Source organism: Capsicum annuum, chromosome 1 (assembly GCF_002878395.1).
Source record: "Capsicum annuum cultivar UCD-10X-F1 chromosome 1, UCD10Xv1.1, whole genome shotgun sequence".
Lineage (NCBI taxonomy): Eukaryota > Viridiplantae > Streptophyta > Magnoliopsida > Solanales > Solanaceae > Capsicum > Capsicum annuum.
The window spans coordinates 64,409,610-64,427,012 of record NC_061111.1 but is presented as its reverse complement, the minus strand read 5'-3'; the positions used below and the strand labels follow the sequence as shown (position 1 = coordinate 64,427,012).

Sequence of the window (17,403 nt, the reverse complement as noted above, 5' to 3'; positions counted from 1 at the left end):
TAGTTCTTTCTTGTCCTTAAATGACATTCCATTGAAAAAGCCGGTCCCGTCATCTTGAAGATTTCCAGACGGTGTCGATTGAGAAAAATAATCCACCGTATTGGTCGCATCAGCAGGCATAGGTGTTTGATCATCATCTGGAATATTCATGTCTAGATCATCCAACCTATCATCAAAAATGTCTTGCTGTTATTCTTCTTCTATATTTTGGTTCTTATTCACTCTCGTATTTTTAACCACGTATACCCTTAATACCGTCCTGGATGAATCACTAAGGTAAGTACGTAACCAAACCTGATCAGTTATCTTAAAAGGTAGTACCCTCTGATTTTCAAAGAAGCTGTGCATGTAGCTGATGACGAGTTCTTCTAATTGACAATTTAATCCACAATGGCTGATGATTAAGTTCACAAAATCATTATATGAAATATCACTTTGGACTGTCATAGCTATCGTCTTTAGTATTTTACCCTCCTTTCAACACCATACATATCGATTGCTCTTCTCGATCCATTGACTATAACAATCCACCCCTATTGTTATTGATCCCTCCATTAGTGGTACCTAAATAAAGTCATTTGTTAAAAAAGTTAATAGTGATTTCATAGTGTCGTACATGAATCCCAACAAATGTGTAATCTGTTATAACAGGTGAAAAATAAGTCACAACAGATGAGTGATCGGTCGCAAAAGATTACTTTTCTGTTGGGATTCATGTTATGCTCTTGAAGCTAATTTCAATAGACGAGTCATCTGTTGTAACAGGTGAATCATATATACCAACAGACTATATATTTGTTGCAACAGATGAAGTGCCTGTTAGGATAGATGTTACAGTACTAAGGCACCTTTGAAGTTGATTCCAACAGATGAGTGACATGTTGTAATAGATAATTAACCTGTTGCGACAGATGACTTATATGTTACAACAGACGATGCGTCTGTTGGAATCAAGTTTAGGTTCTGTTACAACAGGTTACTAATTTGTTGCAACAGGTATTTACCCTATTGCAACAGACGACACTATGTTAGAATCGGGTTCAGGTTCTGTTGAAATAGGTTACTAATCTGTTGTAACATATATTTATCATGTTGCACCAGATAACTAATCTATTGCAACAGATGGGTCATATATTGTAACAGATGATCCATCTGTTTGATTCATGTTATGGCACTATAGAACCATAAACATGAATTCAATATATGAGTCTTTCGTTGAAACAAATGTCGATTGATCTGTTTAAACAGATGGCTCTTATGTTGCATTCATGTTCGCGTGCTATCTATTGTTGAAAAAATAGCACAATAGTAGTTACCCAGATGATAAATTCAACTAAAAATCATAATTTGACTTACCAAAGTTTCCTATGAGGTAATTCCAAAGTGGAAAGTGATGTACGAAATAAAATTTAACCTAAGAAATTGGTCAAATAGCAGCAGTAGCGGTAACAACAACAACAATGGTCAACAAGAAGAAAATGTAGATGATAATGAGTAAAAAATGATGATAATGAAGCAGAAAATGATGAATAAAGCAGCAGCAATAATGAACAACAAAAATCGCTAAGAGAGAGAAAACAACAATGGATGAGAAGAAAGATAAATGCATCTTTTTCTCCTCTGTTTCCCATTATATTAGGTAAACATTTAGATGAAAGTGTAAATTTAAAAACTTGTGGGCTATTCTCAAACTTACCCAACTTTCTTAATCCATAATAAAGTAATTGTTACCTTCACTCAATTATTAAGACTTGTGTTACCTACACCTTATTTTCAAACTTTTTTGTCACTTTTAGCTCAAAACCCCAAGAAAGTAGGAGTAGAAGAAAGACGATTTTTAGGGTAAAATTTAATCAAAATATCACTTAAATAGAATTATATAAATTCTTTTTTCTGTAAGGTAAAATTTTAATTAAGTACTTTAGGTGTACGCGCCTCGCACGTGTACCTCACTTTATTAAGTTCAAACATTACACTAAATAGGATATTTTTCTAAATAATAAAGATATATACAATAATTAAATTCAACATCTTTTGAAGAATTTATTTAATTAAACCTAACATTTACCAAAAAAAATTTGGCAAATCCGATCGACATTCATCTACCACCTGTAAACTGCAACAAAACAATACGATGATAGAGATATCAAAACAATATAATTACACAAAAAAAATTCAAAGCCGTCTGACACTCATCTACCTCTGTAAACCATAACAAAATAATACAATAATAGAAATATCAAAATAATACAACTAAACTTAACCTCTACACAAAAGAAATACTCAAAATAGAGATATAAAAACAATACAATTAAACCTAACTTTTACTTATGAAATTAGAGTGTATCGTAGCAACTTTGATCATAATTTGAGGAGATATTGAATACTTATCTCTATGTAATATATATCATATAGTATCTATGTATCCTTCAAAACATTGAATAATTTAAGGAAAATGGTACTATATTAATAAGAGGATGTTTGACTAATTTTATTATAAGTTGATTAACCAACTTATAATAATTTTTAGCGTATTTACTATAATTTGGTAAACACTAGAATGCTTATAAGCCAAAAATCAGCGAAGAGGTGTATCTCAATATTTATAGAGGGAAGAGGTGCATTTCAATATTTATAGAAGTATTTCCTATTTTAGTAGTATTTTTTTAATTGATCAGTACAAAGAAAAATATTAATTAATTCTCCTTCAATATATTTTAGGAGTCCCATATATTTTAGGAGTTTAGTTAATAAAATAAAAATAATTAAATAATAAATTAAAAAATAGTAAAAAAACAGTTTTGTCTAAAGAATGGTCTTTTAATGAAGGACAAAAAGTTTAAATCATTTTTTTAAGGTCTTCACACTTTCAATATATTATAAATATAGATTATAGATATAAATATAGATTATAAATAGATTATAGATTATAGATATAGATTATAAATATATAGATATAGATATAGATTTAAAAGTGTTAAATATTATAATTAATCTTAAACCAAATTCCGCTAATAAGGAAAAGTGGAGTTTGGTGTCCTTTCCCTGGTTATCTTTTAAAAGGGAAATCTCTTTTTTATTTTAAAAAAAGAAAAGAAGGTAAAAGTGACCCGATTGGGCCATGTTTCATTCGAAAGAAAAATTGTTTTCCAACAATAGTAACGTAGGATTTATAATTTGTTCCTAATTCTAAAAGGAAATAATTAAATAATTATTTTTATCTAAATTTTATAATATAAAATTAAATCTTTATCAACAAAAGTTAATTTTAAATTAAATAATAATTATTGAAAAAAAAGGTGAAAAAGATGATTTTGTTTAAGGCAGAGACTTTTAATAAAGGGTAAAAAATTTAAATCACTTTTCTAAGAATGTACATATTTTTAATATATTAGTTTAACCATAAGTACCTTGCACGTGTAACCTTTGATTATTTAAAATTAGACGATTTTGTCCATTGCAAAAATTTTTAATGAAGTGCAAAAAGTTCGAATCACTTCTCAAAGATCCTTCATACTTAAATATAATAATGTAAACATAACATATACTATTTTCCAACCAAAAAAAATAAAATAACATATACTATTTTATTGTAAGCACATATATATTTTACTACTATAAGTGTTAAGTGGTTAATAGATCATTATTTTTTACGTTTGTCATGCAGTACCTCTTTTTCTTGTTGCTAGAGGCTAAGAGAGATGCATCTATTTGAACCATATTTGTAGTATGGTTATTTTTTGTTTTTGCAATATTTAAAATCTTTCCTTATTTTTAAAATTAAATATTCAGAAAATCTTTGATTAGTTACTTAAAACTTTTTAAAATTTGGTACTTCTTATATTTTTCTTAATCTAACGCTTTCATATATACATATATATATATATATATATATATATATATATATATATATATATATATTTCTAAATTTTTCAAATCTTCTTAAGATTTAGAATTCTTAAAATAATGAAAAAGGTTTTAACTATCACTAATTCTAATGACTTCTAATAAAAAATTATTATAAATATTTAATTAACTTTTAACTCTTAAATATTAAAAAAATAGTGAAAAAATAATTTTATTTAAGACAGAGACTTTTAATGGAGGTCAAAAAGTTCAAATCATATTTCTAAGATTCTTCACATTTTTAATATATTATAGATATAGACTATAGATAGATAGATATTATATAAATTATAAATATAGATATAAATTATACATTATAGACATAGATTATAAATTATAAATATAGATATAGATTATAGATGAGTAACAAATAAAGTTAATCTATATCTATCTATAATTTATATCTATATATATATCTATATCTATAATATATTAAAAATGTGAAGGGTCTTAGAAATATTGTTTGAACGTTTTGTCCTTTGTTAAAATACTTTTCTTTATACAAAGTTGTTTTTTCACTTATTTTTTTAAAATTATTGTATTATTATAGTTATAATATTAAAATAAAAAATTCCCAAAATATATGGTAAAAATTTTAAGAATCCTAAATCTGATAAAAAGAAAGATAGTAAGATCCCTATTTGGTAAAAAATCCACGAATCCTATCAGGAACCATTTATTTTAATGATGCTTTGAATTCTAAAGATCTCTATATATAAATAAACAAAATTGGATAGATGATGATCCAATCAAAATTGAATAATATTTTCGTGCTTTAGTTTATAAATATATTTTATGTTGATGAAGTACTTGAAATTGAGAGCAAAATGCTCTTGGCTATCAGTATACTTGAAACATAAGTTGCGCAAGGATATCAACGCATATCTCTTGGCTGCAAGGAAGTGAGATTCAAAGTTCGTTCTTCCAAATTTATATGTTAGGTGGTAGTGTCTTCAGGTTTTCTACGTGCTTTTGTTCTCCTCTTTATTTGGGTATATGGCCTCTTAGTTAAGATCTATTTAATTTGTTATATTACATGAAGCTACCTTGTTGAATTGAGTGTTTTTTGAATTGAGTGTTCTTGTGTGATAATATTTGTTGATTGACTTAATTGCTTCCATGCAATAGTAAATATAAAAGAATTTATTTCCACCTAAACTATACCCGAAAAATCGAAGTCACACCTAAACTATACTAGTGACCTATTACACAACTAAACTATAAAAAGGTGAAACTATTTACACCGCGTCAGGCTACCACCGCTTGCATGTGGTGTAGTGTTTTACACGCGCTGCCACGTCAGCACCACGTCAGTAAAAAGTATCACTTTGTTATAGTTAAGGTGTGTAATAGGTCACTTATATAGTTTAGGTGTGGATTTGACTTTTCGACTATAGTTTGGGGTGGAAACTATGTCTTTTACCTTAATATTTTTACCCGTTTACTTTTGTTATTTAATAGGCTGGACACGCCTAAAATAAGTGTAACACACGCGCCTTAGAATGGGGGTCTTGGGGAGGTAATAATATCACTTTTATATAGTTAAGGTGTGTAATAGGTCATTTATATAATTTAGGTGTGGCTTAAATTTTTCTTGTATAGTATGGGATGAAAATAATGTGTTTTTCCCATAGTATATTTACAGCTTTCAAATTTTTCTGTCGGTCAAATTTAACTGTTTTCTTTTTGTTTAAGTTAATTGATTTTTGTTTTGTTTTGTTTTTGTAGTATCTGGTTGTCTCAAAAGAATGGCTTTGTGGTAGCCAATGTTATATCTTTGGATCTTTTTGTGCCTTCGTAAACTTGTTGAATCTGAAGAATATTTTTTTAAAGGTCAACATATATCTCACTACAATAGCCAAAATACGATTCTAAACTAAATGAGATTCGTTAATATATTGTCTGTCCATGTTAATTAAAATATTTGTTGTTCTTAAAGTTGTGATCATGATTGAAAAAAAAAAAATGTATAGCTGAGAATTACTTTTTGCTCAAATTATTATTTAATTATCTTTATAATATGGACTTGGAATTTTTTGAATAAATATTGACATTATGGTTTCGATTTAGGCATAACTATTGTGTTACTGACCTCTTGGTACATGACTTTTAATTTTTTATCATAATTCATTCTGCTATTGTAAATTTGATACTAATAATTGTGTTATATTATTATACTCATATATAATAATCATATATATTGTTATTATTAATTTTTATCAAGGTTAGACGAGGATCTATCGAAAACATACTCTCTTTCCTACAAAGGTGATAAGATATACCAACATGCGTTGTGGTGCAGTGGATGGGGTTGCTCCACCCTTAATCAGAGGTTGAGGGTTCGACCCTGGGTATAGAAAAAACTCTGTTGGGAGCACTGCCACCTTAATGGGCCCTATAATGCGCGATCCGAATTAGTCGGGGCTTCAATGAGGGCACCAGACATCAAATGGAAAACCAAAAAAAAAAAAAGACAAGATATGCATTTTATCCTCCACAAACTACACATTGTGAGATTATATTCAGTGGCGGATTCAGGATTTAAAGGTTGTGGGTGCTTTAATTTTTTTAACATAATTTACTAATGACGACATAGTATAAATATATAACTATTTAAATGCAACATTAAAAAAAAAGTACAACTAATGTAACCATTGCCAAAAAAAGGCTTCCAGTCACAAGTTTCATACAAAAAAGACTTCAGATCATAAGTCTGAATTCAGAAAAAAGACTTCTAATCACAACTGTGCTTGACGACTTTTCATATTTTGAAAATTATGAATAATAGCATCATTACTTACAATAACAAATATCTTAAGCTCTACATAGCAAACTAAACAATCATTTAAAAATTCATCACTCATGTTGTTGCGAAGTTTATTTTTGATGTAGTTCATAGAAAAGAAGCTCGTTCCACAGAAGCAGTAGCAACGGGAAGAATGAGAGTCAACTTGATGAGTAAATAAATAAGAGGCCAAGTCTGATGCAATTTTAATTCAACCAATGCTTTAGGAAGATCAGTAATTCCCTTCATATTGAAAAATCTTTTATCAAAACCTCGAACATGTGCTATGAAATTATAAAGCTGACAACTGAGATCTCGAAGTTTGCTGCCGTTAAATTCATTCGGATAATATTCAGCCAACCTTATTATTTTTTTCTTATCAAAATTATCAAATGACTTAGCTGGATGTAAACAAGCCATACCAAGAAGTAAGTCAGTACTCACAACGTCAAAATGATTATTAAGCTCCTGGAGTAGCAAATCAATAACAGCACAAAATCTTTCGACCCGAAAATGATAAGAATATGTAACATCAAGAGCTCTACTTTTTGACTTACTAGGAATATAGCGAGCATACATTTTTGGGATTGCTATCTCATATTTATCACAAAAAGAAAAGACATCATCCAGTAATGATCTCCATCCACTATCCCTCATCCTTTGCAACTCTTATTTTGCAGTATTGAGTAGTTCCAGAGCATTGACAATATCTTGATCCATTTTTTGTAACGAGGAGTTCAAATGATTTGCTATCATTAGAACTTTCAATATCAAGTGTAGCTTAAAAGAGAAATCAAACCCCTTAATCGTATTCTCAAGAGTTTCGGCTGTAAGTTTGTCAAGATAATTTGGGTACTTACGTGCAGCAAATCCAAGCACATAAAGAATTGATTGAAATATGTCAATAAAGTTCTCTAATGTCTTATAGTGAGAACCCCAACGAGTGTCACATGGTCGTTGAAGTCCACGTTCTTGATTTAATCCCCGTCTTGTGTGCACTTTACCAAAAATGATCAAATTCCTGCGCTTATAAGATGCTCTAACAATATTCAACACATTAGTAACTAAACAAAAAAATCATCCACATTTGAATTTTTCTTCACAAGAGCTACGAGTGTCAGTTGCAACTGATGAACAAAACAATGAGTAGAATAAGCAGATGGAGTATCACATAAAATTAAGCTCTTAAGACCATTTAGTTCTCCTTGCATGTTACTTGCACCATCATAACCTTGTCCACGGATTTGGGACGTACTTAGAGAGTGATCTGAAAGAAAAGAACAGACTGACTTCTTCAATGATTGTGCAGATGCATCACTAACATGGATAACACCAACAAATCGCTCTATTACTTCACCTTTTTTGTCAACATATCGCAGAACAAGTGTCATTTGCTCCTTATGTGATATATCTTTTGATTCATCAACTAGTATCCCGAAATAATCACTATCTAAATCTTCTATGATAACCTTGATTGTTTCTTTTGCACAAGTATCAACAATATCTTTTTGAATTTTTGGACAACACATCATTTCATTTTTTGGGGCATTTTCTAAAATAATGCTCCCTACATCCTCATCAATGTTTTCATACCATCGCAAAAGCTCAAGAATTATACCTCTATTTGTAGATGATACACTCTCATCATGACCACGAAATGACAATCCCAATCACAAAAGAAATTTTGCCACATCGATTGAAGCACTCAAGCGATGACGAGATTCATTCTTTGTTTCTTAGAATGCTTGTCAAAAGATGTGTGAATAGATTGTGATTGATTTATCAAGTCAATCATCATGTTAAAACACTTGTTATGGATGCTATTAACCTCTCCAGTATGAGTTCTCAATCTCTCTAAAGCCTTGTTCCAATCCTTAAAGTCATTTTGCGTAAAAGCAATATTTGTCATATTTCCACAAACTTCATGCTCATTTTTAAACAAGTAGTAGCACAAATAATATACAACATCTTTTGATACACTATACTCTAACCACTTGGAACATTGACCCTTGAACCAACCAAGATAAAATTTACGTATTGTAATTTTCTTCTTTCCAAATTGAGCTTTCGAGAAAATGTGATCCTCCCCTTTTGAATATAATATCTTCTAACTTCGTCACGCATATTAGCATCATATTCTACTATAGGCCTTCTTTCTATCTGGTCAGCTTTAAAATATGTAAATTCGACATTTGATATAGTATCTCTTTGAACTTCTGAAGGTATGGATGAAGCAACAGGTGGGATAGTAGCATTAGAGATTGGTTGCCCATGTTTTGATCTAATGACAAACTTATTGTAACACCCCGACTTGCTGAACCAGAATGCTACACGGTGCTCATGACCTCAAAGGACCACAAGCTAACCCATGATTGATATCTGTACCTGTATCCTACATAAAATACTGAATAATGCGGAAACATGAACTGAAAGGCCATAAGGTTCACATAACTGAAGTAAAACATAACATCTAAACGGGGTATGAAATACCAAAAAGAAATAAAACTGAAAATACTGAAGTCTGAAACATGATAGTCTAGAAAACCTCTAACTGACTGAACTGTCTGAGTAAGGAGTTGATGGGACATGTCCCCAACTAACTCCAACTAATAAACTAGTTAATGAGATAATAGGGAATAATCAGGTCCTCGAATGATGAGGACTCACTTCTAACTCTGACTACTGAAATTGGAATCTACTGCTAATCTGGAGCTCGTGTCTCGAACCTATGGTATAAGACATCACAGCGCAAATGCGTCAGTACTTTGAATGTACTGATATGCATGTGAGGTAGGCTGAATACATGGGGTTCATATGTATGAACAATAATAATAACTGACTAACTACCATGAGCGTGAGAATACATACATGGGATATAACAACTTACACTAATATTGTGATAATATGATTACTGAATCTAAATATAACTGATAACATGAGTGACTGTATCCGACAGTCATGAATCTGATGTAACTATGAACTATCTGAGTTCTTTCACTGAGACTGATATTGAGACTGTGGGAGGTAGTCATCTAACCGACATGCCCCAAATAATGCATTATAGCCGAATTGGGGTCTAATCTATGCCCTGATTGGAAGGGTATTAATACCGCGCCACTTGTAAGGACAACATGTGAGTGACCCTAATATAACAGGTAACTCTAGTGAGAACAGTGGGAACCCTCATATAGCAGGCTAAGTCACCTCATCTACCCTCATATAGCAGGCTATGATGTCTCAACCTATGCTGGCTACATAGTTCTGGAATGCAAGGATTACTTCTAAGAATCGCACTCTCACATAAGAGGTGAGTTCCCATCCTTGGATTCACTCGGTGCTAATTTCTACTCCCATCTGAATAGACACTGATCATAATTTACTAAACTGAACATGGACTGAGTTACTAAATTATGTTGACTAACGAAATATTACTGGTATCTGGCAACTGACTTAGTTCATGAGATCATGGAGATTTCCTGATTCATAAGACTATCTGAAGTCTAAGGACCATGGCTTGATTGAGAGTATCGTGAAATCATGACATAGCTCTAAGCACACAACTAATGTTTCGGGTACAAGTACCCTCAGGACTCAATGGAAGGAAACTGACCAAGCATAACTTACTTGAACATATAACTAACATCATAATCCATAATATATTTATAGAAGCATTCCATCAAAACATGTGATAGGCATAACTTGTACATACATGGGGATTTCATGATATCATACTAGTTTGGGATTGTTCCTTCATCTAGGCGTTTAATCAAACACATGGTAGGCATAACACATGTAGACAACATTATACAACAATTAATCATCATAATTCGTCTCTAATTTCATCATCTAGGGTTTATTCATAGGTTCGCATGAATATATATCTATACAAATCAATCCCACATAAAATTGATCACCCAACATGGGTTTGAATTCAACTAATCATTCTCAACATAAACAAAACAAACCCAACATGAAATTCATAAAAAAATCCACAAACTTAAACTTAGAAAAGAGATTCTTGGGCTTCATGGACGAAAGGAGTCCATGAATGAACAATACGCATATCTTGATTCGTGATTTCGTGAAGATTGATGGTGAAACATTCTTGAATTTGAATCCCCAATAGAAACCCTAGCTTGTTCTTGAGAGAAACTGGAGAGAAAATGGTATATTTTGGGTGAAGAATGACTAAATCATATGTTATTGGGTTTAAATAGGGGTAGGAAATTGCCCCTTTTAACCCTGGACGCATCATTTAATTTCAGTAAAATTTTCCCGAACTGGGCCCCTGGCGTGACGCGGCGTGACGCGACGTTATCGCAGCATTATTGCGCCGTGTCACTGAAAATTGACAATTGGAAAATTGAGGGATGGCTCGACGCGGAGCCATCGTGTTGCCCCTTCCTTCGTGACCTGGAACATTGGTGCGACGCAGGAGAAATTGTGCTGAGACACTGGAAAAAGGATAATTCTGAATTTGAGTGTTGGCGCGACGGGGCATAATCGCGGACACCTACTGAAAATTGCCAAATGCCATTTCTTCTTGTGGCGCGGCGCGCCACTGACTAATATGACGTTATTTTACGACGGGAACTTAAAATAATCGTAACTTCTGACTCGATTATTGGATTTTGGCGAATCTTATATCGATGAAAAGCTTATTGAATTTCCCACATGACAAAAAATGAAAATCTTAAAGATTCCTCATGGAATAACCATCGTTCAATTTAGAATCTAATACTAGACATTCTTGAGATGAAATTATCTAGGAAAAAGTACGGGGTATTACACTTATCCATCCCGATTTATATAGATTTATAAAAAATCCTGCAAAACAAGATTCAATTAATACGACTTTCAAGCAAGAATTATTCAGAGAATCATATCAATAGAAGATTGGAGTAAAACCTATTGCAAGTATGAGCTAATTTTCTCTATCAAAGATCATAATCATCGCTGAAAAGAGATGCAAAACATGATTGACTTATAATGTTTCTTTAATTCTTTTTTCAGTTACTTAATTGCCTCTTGTTTTTATGATTTTTATGATCTCATAGCATATTTTTCAAAATTAATTGCTCAATGCTAAACAAGATACAAAAATTTAACTCAGATATTTTTGTAGCAATTATAATGGATAAGAAATAGATAAATATCATATAAAATTCAAACTCAAAATCATATTTCAAATTCTTAACTCTAAAGAAAATTAAAGTCCCTGAAATTAGTGAATGAAGATTATGAAAATCGAAAGTAAAATTGAAAGAATAAGAGAAGGAAATGAAATTTGGTGTTTAAGTTTTGAAAGAGTAAGGTTTTTGGTGGAAAAGGTCAGAAGGTTTTCAGGTTTTGTGTTTGACTAATTAAAAAAGTACAACAGTACTTTTTGTTTAATAAATTAATAAGGGAAAAAATATAAAAATAAAATAATAATAAAAATCAAATCTTTTACCTTTTGGGTCTTGTGCCTACATACAGGTAAAACCTTTTACCTTTGTTAAAATTTTATTAAAAAATATAGCGTAGCTACAAGGATTCAATCCCAAGATGCTAGACATAAAAGTTACACCTAAAGCCAAAGCACCCAATCATGTTTTTGTTCTCTAGGTGCTTTTTTATATATTATCTCATTTATTCACTGTTTCTTATATAATTATACCTATTCTACGTTGAGTTTAGTGGTGTCAGAGCACCCAAAAAAAGCACGTGGGTCCGCTCCTAATTATATTAAAAATTGTCACACCCCTTTTTCACTCGAGGTGAGTCGAGGTCGAAGGGTTTTTCCAATTAAAGTGACGATTTTGAATAGAGATTAATTTATTTACAGAGTTGCCACTTGCAACTGAGTTATGATGTTCCAAGTCACCTTTTTGAATCCTTAATAAAAAAAATGACTCTTTATTGGTCTGCGAAAACAGAAGACTAGGTAAGGAATTCTGTTGATCGAGGGAAAGGTGTGAGGCACCCCTCGAGTCCCGTGGTTCTAGCACGATCGCTTTTATTGACTTATACTTAACTAAAACTATTTTGTTTAATTATGTTAAGGCCTAATTCACTCATTTTTAATATACTAAATCGTCTATATATTTTATATTAATTAAATCGGTGAAAATTAAAATTAAGAAAATAAATATTTGTCAAGGTGCATTATTGCATCCTTGAAATTTAAAATGTCTCAGAAAGATGCGTATGCCGTATTCTAAATTGAGACCAACGTTAAAAATAAATTAAAATAAAATTCTTTTAACATAATTAATTAGTAAACTTCATTAATAATAATAATAATAATAATAATAATAATAATAATAATAATATACAGAAATTACACTTATTATACTAAATTTTATTATGAGTTTGATTTATTTTCTTAAATTAATATAAGTCCAAAAATCACTTAAAAGGTAATTCTTTTAACTAACCTTTAAATAATATTTATTCAAGATACTCAATTAATTAATAATTATCATGATTTTGTGATTAACAGTGGATAGAAATACGTAAGCTACATACTAGTGTTTATTTCTTACGGACTCAAAAATAAAAATAAAAATAAAATAAAATAAATACCAGACTTTTAAAACCATATCAATGTACTAATTTAATAATAGTATTGTATAACTTATATTAAATCATGAAACTATTGAATAAAAATAAAATTGCCATTTTTAAATATGTAGAAAGTGCTACATCAGAATATAAGAAAATTTCAATTTCGACAACTACCCTAACCCCCAGAATAATATAATAGCAATGACCGTAGTGAGAAGGAAATCACTTTCCGATGAAAGTTGCGACTGACAGTGACAGTTATCGCCGACCGGTTTGGTGGTTTTGAGACGTCGGCCTTCCGGTGATCAGATCCAGAGGCAGCGTCAGAGAGAGAAAAAGGCGTCGCGATGGCGTCGTCGTTTTATCGGCAGCGACCCAAGGAGAAAGAGGGAGACTGACGTCGATTAGATCCAGTGAGGGATCGGCCAGAGAGAGAAATGAGTGACGCAGAAAGGAAAGAGGAGATCAACGACGAGGGAGGCGTGGCGGCGCGAGGATAGGGAAAAGAATGGCAGGGCGGCGCTGGGTGGTTCCGGTTGTTTTCCGACGATGAGGGTTGTTTGACTGGTTTTGACATTTTTCCAGCGAGTTTTCGATATAGACTTGTTGTAAAACGCAAGAAATAAAATATTCTCCGATTAATCTTCTACTTTCTGATTTGTCTCATCTCATTAAATCATCTGATTTTACGAATTTTTTAAATCTGGATTTTGTTACAATTTTTGATACGCTATGTGTATTGTTGTACATCAAACAGTGTTAATTTCTTTCATCTATTTCTCTTTTTTCGTTTCAAATTTTAACTTTAACAAAATTCACACAATACAATTTTTATTTTTTATTTTTTATTTTTTTTACACTTAAAACATAAATAAATATATTATAACTTAATCAAATAGCATGCAATAATAAGAGATCCACATAATCAATTAACTATTCTTACTAAATATTGCATAAAACAACTTAATGATCATTTTTATTCATGCATTTATAAAATAAATTCATAATATGAGTGATACAGAATATAAAAATAAACCTGTGATTGACTCGAACGGAATAAAGAAACAAACTTGACTCGAACGGAATAATGAAACTAGCAACAACCGTCACCGAAATCTTGAACACGAATTCAAATTCAACTTCACTACTTTTCCTCTCTGATTTCTTCTGTTTTCTTTTGTTCTGGGTTTTTTTTTTATGCAAAAAAGTACGTCCTCCCTCTCTGAAGGAGGAAAATCCTTTTAACAGGGACTCTTGGGAGGGAATAGTTTTATTTTTTTTAAATTTAGGGGGAGTAGTTTTTAGGCAGATAAAGGGGAGACAGTTTTTTTTTTTTTAAATTCAAATTTTATCATATTATTATTATTATTATATATATATATACATATATTTTTTTATTATATATACATATATTTTTTTATTATATAACATAATAATAACAAAATGATAATAATAATAATAATAATTATAATAACAATTAATTGATTTTATATTTAAGAAAATACAATAAAATTTACAAATAGTCAAAATAAATACAACAATACAAAAATAGTTAATTTTATATATATTTTATTTTATTATTATTTTTAATATCTCAAAATTAAAATTACTTAATTATTTATTTTTAACTAAAAATTTACTAAAAAATAAAATTACTAATCAAAATAATATATGATTAAATATTTAAAATAGATGAAGGATAAAAAATCACGTGTCTACAAAAATTATCATGAGATTGAAGGCGGAACCATTGGATCATAATTTTTTTTTGAGTTTATCGCATATTTTTGTTTTCCTTCAGTGACTTTTCAAACAATAATTGTAGTACCATGTTAACTATCTATATTAATAACAAATAACAAATTTTTTTATTATGATAGAACAACCAATGCTACAAAAGGTATCTACACTAACAAATTAGTCAATGAAGCTGAGATATTATGTGAAATAATTTGGTTATAATAGAACAATCAAAGTGACAAAAGGTAATACATCAAAAATTACGTATATGAAGAAATCGTTTAATTTTAAATAATCAAATATACACGTGCAAGACACATGCGGATTCAACTAGTTGAGTCAAAAAAATATGACAAGTATTTAAGATCGAAAATTATAGACATAAATTAGAAATATACTACTAATATATAAGTGAGGATATATATATATATATATATATATATATATATGAGGATATATATGTATATATATATATATATTGTGAAAGCAGGCAGCTTGTGGTTGACATGCCTGCTTGAGCAGCTTTAACAGTGATTTTACTATATTATCCTTAATTAATTATTATAAGTTATCTTCGTATAAGAAAATTAATAATATTTAATTTAAAAAGTAAGTAGATATTTATGACGTGTCTGCTTCAGCTATTTCAACTTTCAATCGTGATTGTACGATATCACTACTAATTAATTATTACTCCTATAAGTTATTTAGGGATTAGAAAATTAATAATACATAATTAAAAAAAATATATTTATGACATGCTTGCTCTAACTGCTTCAATCGTGATTTTACTATATCATTCTTAATTAATTATTATAAGTTATTTTTGTATTAAAAAATTAATAATATTTAATTAAAATAATAAATATTTATGACATGTCTGCTTCAATTGCTTCAATCGTGATTTTATTATATCACCCCTAATTAATTATTATCGATCATCTAAGCAGTACAAAAAATGATAATATTTCATAAAAATAGGTAAAATAGACACAAAATTCTAAATTAACTCTTGGTATTTTAAATTAATTTGACGACTTATATGTAGTTAACTTAAATTTTTTGCCACAAGTACTTTTTATAGTAATTTTATTATATTGCTTCTAATTAGTTAGTCATTGATGTTTTAAATTAACTTGACGACTTATACGGGGTCCACTTTTAGAAAAAAATCACAAGTAACTTTTATAGTAATTTTATTATATCACTTCTAGATAGTTATTATAATTCATTAATCTTGGTGTTTTAAATTAATTTGACGACTTATATGTAGTCCACTTAAATTTTTTTCCACAAGTACTTTTTATAGTAATTTTATTATATCGCTTCTAATTAGTTAGCCGTTGATGTTTTAAATTAACTTGATGACTTATACGAGGTCCACTTTTAAAAAAAATTCACAAGTAACTTTTATAGTAAATTTATTATATCACTTCTAGATAGTTATTATAATTCATTAAAGTAGTAGATAATTAATTATTATAAGTCATTTATGTATTAGAAAATTAATATTATTTAATTAAAAAATAAAATAAATATTCATGACATATCTGCTTCAGCTATCATCCCTAATTAATTATATAAGTCATTTACGTATTAGAAAATTAGTAATATATAATAAAAAAGTAAAATAAATATTATGACATGCCTGCTTCAACCGTGATTTTACTATATCATTCCTAATTCATTTTTATAAGTCATTTACGTATTAAAAAATAATAATATTTAATTAAAAAATACAATAGACATTTATGACATGCCTGCTTCAGCTACTTCAATCGTAATTTTACTATATCACACCTAATTAATTATTATAGATCATGTAAGCATTAGAAAATTGATAATATTTCATTAAAAAAAGATACAATAGACACAAAATTATAAGTTAACACTTGATGTTTTAAATTAACGGGATACTTATATGGAGTCCACTTAATTTTTTTTTTCACAAATATTTTTTATATTAATTTTATTATATCGTTTCTAATTAGTTAACCATTGATGTTTTAAATTAACTTGACGACTTATACGGGGTTCACTTAAAGTTTTTTTTTATAAGTCATTTAAGTATTAGATTATGTATTTAATAACAAGGATACAATAGATACAAAAAATAAAAAATAAAAAATGATTGGATAAAGTACTTTGCAATAGTAATATTTGTATCAAAAAAAGGTATGAAAGTAGTACACCTATTGAGATCTAAATAATTAGATTCAAACAAAAAAATTAAATACATAATTACGGTGTAGATTTGAGGGATTAAAGTATCAATTTTTATTAAGTACAATTAAATGAAGCATAAATTACATAAACAAGGAAATTAAATTTTAATCTTTTTAACAACTTTTTCATTTTGGTGATTGACATGCTTGTCGACCACTATTTGCTCCGTAATTTTACTATATCATCCTTAATTATTA

General features: G+C 29.4%; 1 protein-coding gene across 1 annotated transcript; it reads right to left on the bottom strand.

Moving 5' to 3' along the window:
* Positions 1-7,360: 7,360 nt before the first annotated feature.
* On the bottom strand, positions 7,361-8,082 carry LOC124897726. The gene is made up of 2 exons (XM_047411022.1): positions 7,908-8,082; positions 7,361-7,755 (listed from the first exon to the last, which is right to left on the bottom strand). The coding sequence occupies exons 1-2, from the start codon at positions 8,080-8,082 to the stop codon at positions 7,361-7,363; spliced, it is 570 nt and encodes a 189-aa protein (XP_047266978.1).
* Between the last annotated feature and the right edge of the window lie 9,321 nt (positions 8,083-17,403).